The sequence below is a fragment of the Harpegnathos saltator genome, unplaced genomic scaffold (assembly GCF_003227715.2).
Source record: "Harpegnathos saltator strain DR-91 unplaced genomic scaffold, Hsal_v8.6 scaffold248, whole genome shotgun sequence".
Classification (NCBI taxonomy): domain Eukaryota; kingdom Metazoa; phylum Arthropoda; class Insecta; order Hymenoptera; family Formicidae; genus Harpegnathos; species Harpegnathos saltator.
In genome coordinates, this window is record NW_020230037.1 from 650,790 (window position 1) to 659,774 (window position 8,985).

Sequence of the window (8,985 nt, forward strand, 5' to 3'; positions counted from 1 at the left end):
CGGAAAAAAGTGAAAAAAATTGAATAAAAAAATGAAAAATTGAATATAAAAATTATAAAAATGGTCATCCCTGTTAGCGTCATTTTGTGTCATTGCTAGAAGTTTTCCGCGCGGTCTCAAAATATGTCTTCTTGAATTGCGAGCAGTGCGTTGCGTAAAAAATGAGAGGACGAAGAGGCAAGACGTGAGAGATTTTAGCTTAGCGATAAAATTTGCCGCTGACTCGCCTCGTGGCTTTCCTGCCGCGCGTATATTCATCGGTGGTGCGACAAAGATGGAAAGCGATTGATCGTCTGTGCTTGTCTAACTTATCTCTTGTAAGGGGAAGTAGAATGAGCAAGAACCGTGCATGCTTTGCCGTTATCGTCAGGACGGATGTAATGTGCATACATTTTCTCAGGTGGCGCGTCGGAATTCGGCAGAAAAAGCGTCCCGGCGTAATCAGCCCGGTGGCCGCTCTCAGATTTCTCTCTGCTAAATACATCAATCAGAAGTTTCTTCAGATAGAAGATGCTTTTTTCATTTCGTTATCGTAACTATGTTAAAGATTGTTGAATTTCAAGTATTTTTCGGAATACTACTAATAACAAATAATAAATCTAACAACTGACTTAGCAAAAATTAACTAATGACTTGCTTAGCGCCATCTAGTGGCGTCTTGATGAACCTGTTGGGTAAGCAAATTCGATGATCAACTGTTATTATTCTGTATTTTTTTTTGCGATCCACCATCAATTTCAAGAAGGGAAAGATCATAGTACAATTTAACTATAAGTACAATAATCAGTAAGTCAGTTATATTAATTATCCGCTTCACTTTTTAGTTTTGATCGATTTTACATACGAAAAACATATTGGAAATACATGTTTACAATCGCAGTGCATCTGTTGTATTAAAATAATTAAGAACACATCATCCATACGGTACAGAAGTTGCAGTAACGTTTTTCCAACTTTGTATTCTGCATGGGCAAGGTCGAATTATAAATTCTCCACCCAGTCAGAACCATAACCATTGATTCGACGTTGATTTGATGTTGAAATGACCGATGAACTGTTGAATCAACGTTAATTCAACCTTCATCAATGTCAAATTAACGTTATGGTTCTGATTGGGCAGTTTACAAATATTTTAAGAGCATTATGTTGCTGCTGTTTCTCGCCAAGATGTATCAATTTGCATGAATAGTGTGACGATCGTTCAATAGGGAGTTTTTGCAATATTGTCTCTCAGATATGGTAAACGTTGATCGTGAATGTTATTGGTCGCGTACATAGCGACGTTATTTCTGAACGAATAACGTTCACGATTTACATTTACCGTATCTGAGAGACGTTATTGCAAAAACTTCCTGTCTAACTCTCTGTCTAACCGCAGTTGAGTCTTTCCATTAGAAATTTCCTTACATGAGAAATGCAATAGATGCATTTAGGGGACAGATTTTTCGCTTTCTAAAGAGGCCAATTTCTTCACTACTTGTACTGTCTATTGGATGTTTCATCTCGCTCCAGTATAATCGCAGTGCAACTAAACACATACACATACACACACACACACACACACACACACACACACACATATATATATATATAAAGCAATGCTTCCTGCGCAACGAAGATCCTCGACAAAGTAACGAGCACGATCAATTAGTCGTCAATTGATCGTCCTGCCGGTAATCTCCGACGTGGCAAAATCCGTTCGCAGGAGTAAAGCAATCACACGGCGCATTCACTTGCCGGATTGCCGCGGCAGGAGGCTTCCACGCGACGGATCAATCGTTTCGGAGCCGCATCGCCGCCGCGAGTTTCACGTCGACGACGAGGGACGACGCGAGCGAGAGAGCTTCGAATTACGAAAATGCACGCGCCAGCGCGTATCACGCGTGCGCGCTGGCATTTGACGTGCGGCCGTCGTCCGTCAGAGCTAGTCGACGGTTGCAAATGGCGACAGCCACGAAGTCTCTGGCACGGGCTCGTGAATAGTTCCACGCCTACCGTGCGCCCCGCGACCGAGCCGTGCGTGCAACGCAACCTCAGGTCAGATCGGTACGTACCAGCAGCGAATTCGGCGAGCTGCCTCGCGAGCGGACGGGTACGCGCGCCGTGAAATTTACGCGACGCGACCTTCTCCGTCTCTGTCTGTCTGTCTGTCTCTCTCTCTCTCTCTCTATATATATATATATATATCTTCGTTTCTTTCTCTTTCTCTCTCTCTCTCTCTCTTTCCCTCTCGCGCGCGCGCCAGACAGCTCGCCCCTCGAGGAGACGGAGGAAAACGCGCTTGTTCGACTGGTCGTCGCCCGGAAGCCGTCCGGTCGATCGATAAGTCACGATCGTCGTCGAGCGGCTTCTCCGTCGGCCGTCGATCTCGGCGGGACGATCGCGCACGGCGCCGGGGGAGCGTCGCGCTCCGGACGCGCTGTCAAAAATCCGATCATCGGTAGGCCGTGTTCGGCCACTGACTCGCATCTTCTCGTCGCATCTCGCCTTCCCTGGACGTCGTCGGTCACGTCTGAGGCACTTTCGTCCGACAGCCGAGCCGAGTCGAGCCGAGTTCGAATCCGGCGGCCGATCTTGTGTGCTCCCCGTACTGTATCGTAGGATGACATACTTTCTGACAGTGCGTCTGCGGTCGACGGAGGAAAGAAAGATGTGTACAAGTTGTTAGAGAGAGCGATACGTGCGCGAAGGAGCGCGATAAGAGCGGAGACGGGAGACCACGCGTCCGCTCGCGCTCGGTTGCGTCAGAGCCGCTCGACGGTGCGGCGAAACAAATACCAATTACAGTATATTCGCGTCCGCGAGCACGCACGTCTCTCTGTCGCGATTGGAGGGGAATGGACGTCGAGTGTGTTTTCATTCTTGGTTCTCGTCTTTGCAGGTAGCTTTAAACCAAACCAGGCAAAATGCCAGCCGTCCGAGGAGATGGCATGCGTGGATTGGCGGTCTTCATATCGGATATCAGGAACTGTAAGTATTCGCCGTCGCGGTATTTTGTGCCCTGAATGTGGCTGAGCGTGTGTGCGTGTGCGTGTAAAAATCACAGTAATATTTTATACTGCGCTGCGGATATTTTTCTCATATAAATGCATCACGCCTGTACTTCTGATTACGAGAGACGTTTCATTCATTGTGTGATACTATGCCATTGAAACTGTGGAGCGGTTTACGGAGCATTTAATGCTGAGAGAGGAGTGAGAGAAAGGGGGCGGTGTTCTGATATCGGCCTATCTCCCTGATAGAGCTGCTCCCAAATAGCAATCTGTTGACACATTGGCATCATTAACGGTGCCGTTAGATTTATTGGAAACAAGTGCAAGTGCTCAACACATTTGCGTATTGAGCGGGTTGATCAAATAGATTATATTTTACATTTATTCACACGGATTAATTGCGGCTGTCTTTACACCGCCTTGATTTTAATCTTTAATTTTAAACAACACATATCAAAGCAAGCTAGCCTTGATATTATGCCAGTTGGCATATTGCCATTATTTTATGCATCATATTCCTTGATTGATGTGTTATCACTATGTATAACATATTTACATGAAGATATATCTCATACAATTTTATACTATTATATTGGAGAAAATACCTGGCCTTATTCTTATGAAAGGAATCGTTTCATCATTTCACAATTTGACATAGCTTGGCTAAAGTGAGACTCTTGTATCGATAGGTAAAAGCAAAGAAGCTGAGATCAAGAGAATCAATAAGGAATTAGCGAATATTCGCAGTAAATTTAAAGGAGACAAAACACTCGACGGCTACCAGAAAAAGAAATATGTGTGCAAGCTGTTGTTCATTTTTCTTCTTGGCCACGACATCGATTTTGGACATATGGAGGCTGTCAATTTGCTGTCATCGAATAAATATTCAGAGAAACAAATTGTAAGTATCGCCGTGGGCATTTTCCACGGTGTGTTTTGCGCACCGCGCAGAATCAAATATCAAGCCGTCCCGTTGGTTTCAGGGTTACCTTTTCATATCGGTCTTAGTGAACACCAACAGCGATCTGATCAAGTTGATCATACAGAGTATAAAAAATGATCTCGCATCGCGCAACCCGATTCATGTGAACTTGGCGCTGCAGTGCATTGCTAATATCGGTAGCAAAGAGATGGCGGAGGCTTTCGGGAATGAAATTCCGAAACTACTCGTGTCAGGGTACGACATAGTATATCGATTTGTAGGCTACGGCCTTGCACGTTCGCATTACACTCGCAGCTCGCACGATTGGATTCTGATTTAATCCTCAAACGATATCTGTCGACCAGAGATACTATGGATGTTGTGAAGCAAAGCGCCGCATTATGCCTGTTGCGGCTGCTACGAACTGCCCCCGACGTCGTTCCTGGAGGCGAGTGGACGTCTCGCATAGTCCATCTGTTAAACGATCAGCATTTGGGCGTCGTCACGGCCGCGGCATCGCTCATAGATGCTCTCGTGAAGAGAAATCCCGAGGAATACAAAGGCTGCGTCAGCCTCGCAGTTTCGAGATTAAGTAGAGTACGTTATCATAAAGTAGTTGTCGATTGTATAGAGCAGTAAGAATTCTCTCTTCATGCTTCCTTCTCGCGATTGCAGATTGTCACGTCGAGTTATACAGATCTGCAGGATTACACATATTACTTCGTACCGGCTCCTTGGTTATCCGTCAAGTTGCTGCGTTTGTTGCAGAACTATACGCCTCCAGGTTATTTGATTTATATATATATATATATATAGTATATAAGTTGTATATCTCTGAGAAGATATGTCTCTATCTCGTAATGTATCTACGCGGGAGATATTTACGTTCGCATCTTCCTACAGCCGAAGACCCAGGTGTAAGGGGTAGACTGAACGAGTGTCTAGAGACCATACTGAACAAAGCTCAAGAGCCACCAAAGTCGAAGAAGGTGCAGCATTCGAACGCGAAGAATGCCGTGCTCTTCGAAGCCATTAGTTTAATTATCCACAACGATAGCGAGCCAAACCTCTTAGTGCGCGCGTGTAATCAACTCGGTCAGTTCTTGTCGAATCGCGAGACCAATTTGCGATATTTGGCACTCGAGTCTATGTGCCATTTGGCCACTTCGGAATTCTCACACGAAGCCGTGAAGAAGCATCAAGAGGTAGTCATATTGTCGATGAAGATGGAAAAGGATGTCTCAGTGCGACAGCAAGCGGTGGACCTGCTATACGCAATGTGTGATAAGAGCAACGCCGAAGAAATAGTCCAGGAGATGTTGAACTACTTGGAGACAGCTGACTACTCGATCAGAGAAGAGATGGTCCTCAAAGTGGCGATTCTAGCCGAGAAATATGCGACCGATTACACCTGGTATGTCGACGTCATCCTTAATCTAATCAGGATAGCAGGCGATTATGTGTCCGAAGAAGTCTGGTATCGAGTTATACAAATCGTCATTAACCGAGACGACGTTCAAGGTTACGCCGCTAAAACAGTCTTCGAGGTAATAACATGCCGCTTTTTTTCGCTGAAATCATCTAACTTTCCTTGCATTTATGCGCTTTGTGACATCTCAGGCCCTGCAAGCGCCCGCCTGTCATGAGAATATGGTCAAGGTCGGTGGCTATATACTCGGAGAATTTGGTAATCTCATCGCTGGCGATCAACGGTCTTCTCCAGCTGTTCAGTTTCAACTACTACATTCCAAAGTGAGTACATGTCCTCGTTGCCGTTCGCGAAGATTTGGTGTGGTGACAAACCTGTGTGAATGTAACGTAATAAATCTGCACATCTTTCGCAGTATCATCTGTGCTCCCCTATGACTCGAGCGTTGTTGCTTTCGACGTACATCAAGTTTGTGAATCTCTTCCCTGAAATTCGAAGTCAGATACAGGATGTCTTTAGGCAGCACAGTAACCTGCGCAGCGCGGATGCCGAACTGCAACAGAGAGCGTCAGAATACTTACAACTGAGCATCATTGCCTCGACCGATGTTCTGGTATTTGAAACGATTCGAAGTCTATACTTTCATCCATTGCACTTCCTCCTTTGCTACCTCGCACTGATTCCCTCTTTCTCCTTTTTTTCCACCAAGTCTCAATCGTATATGCTTGTTCCGCTTTAAGTTTTGAAAGTTTACGTTAGTTCTCTAGCAAGAAAGAACATTGGAGGAAATATGAAGAAAAGTGGCTTATATCCACAGCTGTGTGATATCAATGAACCTGTATTTACGCAGGCCACTGTGTTAGAAGAGATGCCGGCGTTCCCCGAGAGAGAATCCTCTATTCTCGCAGTCTTAAAGAAGAAGAAGCCAGGTCGAGTACCGGAGAACGAGATCAGGGAGAGCAAGAGTCCAGCGCCAAATGCCAATCACCACATTGAAGCTCCTGCCGCTACAGCAACCGCGACTGTCAACAACACTTCCGCCGATCTGCTAGGATTGTCAACTCCACCCTCCTCCCAGCCAACTAGCAATACAGGTGTATTGCTTGATGTTTTGGGAGACATTTACAACATGCCAAACAAAGTTGGTGCTACCAATGGTGCCCAAAATACATATAATCCTAAAAAGTAAGATGTACCGCATAATGTACGAATAGAAAAATGTATTGACGCATGTATATCGATGTTTAAACGTAACATTGCAACGCTCTTCTCTTCTTTCCAGGTTCGTCTGTAAGAATAACGGTGTCTTGTTTGAGAATGACTTGATACAAATCGGCGTGAAGTCCGAGTTCAGACAAAATCTCGGACGAGTCGGTCTTTTCTATGGGAACAAAACGCAGTACGCATTACACAGTTTTCAGCCGCAGCTCTCTTGGACGGAAGAGAATCAGGCCAAGTTGGCGGTACAAGTGAAGCCGATCGATTCTGTATTGGAAGCTGGCGCACAGATCCAGCAAATGATCAATGCGGAATGTGTTGACGATTATAGCGGTATGTCGATGTTATTGTGTTGGTCATTTTCTCATGTCTAATGTTTATCTTGAACTTGTCACGTCAATCACATCTTACACGTGCCTTTGTTCTCTTGTCTGACAGATGCGCCGAGTATGCTTATTTCCTTCATTTACAATAATGTGCCACAGAAAATCACCATGAAGTTACCATTAACGATTAACAAGTTCTTCGAGCCGACGGAAATGAACGGGGAGTCATTCTTCGCAAGATGGAAAAACCTAGGCGGGTATGTGACACGAGTACAATGCGTTCACTAACAAAAGATGTGAGAGATCAAATCCATCGGTTCGAGGTGCCGTCGATTTTCTTTTTTTTTTCTTTAAGATTAAAGTCGATTGAAGGTTGAAATTTGCTTCCAGAGCGAATCAGCAACGCTCGCAAAAGATCTTCAAAGCGCAACAACCGATGGATCTAGCGCAAGTGCGTACGAAATTGCAAGGTTTTGGGATGCAATTACTCGACGGCATTGACCCGAATCCCGATAACTTTGTGTGCGCTGGAATTGTTCATATGAGAGCGCAACAAGTAGGCTGCCTGTTGCGTCTGGAACCTAATAAACAAGCGCAGGTAAGCTCTCTTGGGTCCTTGAATGTTCACAATGCGCGTGCAATCGTTCGTGGTGCAATCGTTCGACTACGAAGTTGTGATTTTTGCAGATGTTTCGCTTAACGGTGCGTTCAAGTAAAGAATCTATGTCGGTAGAAATCTGTGACCTGCTGGTGGATCAGTTCTAAGCGGCCTAGCAGGCGTGAATATCGACGAAAAATAAAATATCACGTCGTGAGAGGACACATTGTTACTGCAGGAGGGTGTCATCTCGCTCGTCGTTCAAAAAGATAACTGATGATTATTTGTTAAGAGATATTTGCGCGTTGTACCCAAGCTTACACTCACGACGCTCTTATGAGATCTATATCTCCGTGTAGGTAGTTCCGTGTCATCGTGTATCGGTCATTTGTCGAGAATGGCATAGAGGTTTGCGAGAATCAGGACCATCGAAATCGATCACACGCGGAAAGAACGAAGGACATAAAGTGGCTATGATAGACAGTATTATCGCATAATCGAGGGTAGTGAGGATGTGGGTTTATTTTAACGGATCCGCGCCTCGTATTGTATGTCTACGATATATACGCGGATGCAAGTGCGACGCTGAGAAAGAAAGAGGGAAAAGAAAAGAAAACTAGATACCTTAGCTGAGCATGTACGTATATTATAGAACCACTCGAGTCGCATCACAGAAACAAAGTATATATTTTTATTGAGTTTTACAATACACGAGTTTCCCTCTTTATCGTTACGATCGATGCAGCTCGTGATATCGGTAAGTTACTGTCAGGCCGTCGAGAGTGAAACATCTCTTTGTACGTGAACGCCTCTCATTGTTACATCTTTTCATAGCCTGTGTCGTGATTTTCGTTCAGTTTCGCTAATTGTATTAGCATCGATACTTCGCCATAAGATCGCCACGTGAGCGAGAGTAGATTTGGGCACAATGACAATAGTTGTATGATATTAGCTGTTTATCATAGATATACCCTTATACAGCCTGAGTCCAAAGTCTTGTCCCACAATATCTTCATGCTTGTTTGCACCTCGAAACCAACAGAAAAAGTTCCAATAAACATTGGTCCCAAGATTATTACTTTCTGAGAGACAACCTTATCTCTTGCTTAAATGTTACCTATTATTGTTTCATAGCTCCATAGTAAGTGCTATGCACGCACCGACTTACGGCCACTTGTACCAAGCTGCAGTTAAACCAACCGTTTCAGTAATCTTGCAAGACTCCAACCAAAAGTTACTGCTTTACTCCTCATTTTCTATTTTTTTCTCACAGCGACTTCAGTTGGAATCCTGCAAGGTTATTAAAGCGGTTAGTTTAACTGCAGCTTAGTGGCCTTTATTATATCAGTGATTATACGTTCAAACACTCCGGGCTGTTTTCTTATGACATAGCAGACATTTTGTACACGTGTTGCTGCATTTCTAGGATACTTTGTATTGAGTTGGGAAGAAAAAGAGTATATTATGATTATAATTGTATATTGCTATTAATAATATTA

At 44.4% G+C, this 8,985-nt stretch overlaps 1 protein-coding gene across 4 annotated transcripts; it reads left to right on the forward strand.

The window, feature by feature from the left end:
• The first annotated feature begins 1,848 nt into the window (after nt 1–1,848).
• AP-2alpha (adaptor protein complex 2, subunit alpha) lies at nt 1,849–8,163 on the forward strand. Of its 4 annotated transcripts, none has more exons than XM_011140894.3 (14): nt 1,849–2,046; nt 2,882–2,970; nt 3,683–3,894; nt 3,977–4,170; nt 4,281–4,512; nt 4,591–4,699; nt 4,819–5,462; nt 5,536–5,667; nt 5,760–5,957; nt 6,195–6,529; nt 6,627–6,895; nt 7,001–7,145; nt 7,279–7,486; nt 7,576–7,653. In XM_011140894.3, the coding sequence occupies exons 2-14, from the start codon at nt 2,907–2,909 to the stop codon at nt 7,651–7,653; spliced, it is 2,820 nt and encodes a 939-aa protein (XP_011139196.1). In that variant the 5' UTR covers nt 1,849–2,046; nt 2,882–2,906. The 4 variants fall into 4 exon arrangements, with proteins under 4 accessions (XP_011139196.1, XP_025154694.1, XP_025154693.1 ...); XM_025298909.1 differs by lacking the exon at nt 1,849–2,046 and adding an exon at nt 2,278–2,587; XM_025298908.1 differs by lacking the exon at nt 1,849–2,046 and adding an exon at nt 2,585–2,760.
• Nucleotides 8,164–8,985: the final 822 nt, after the last annotated feature.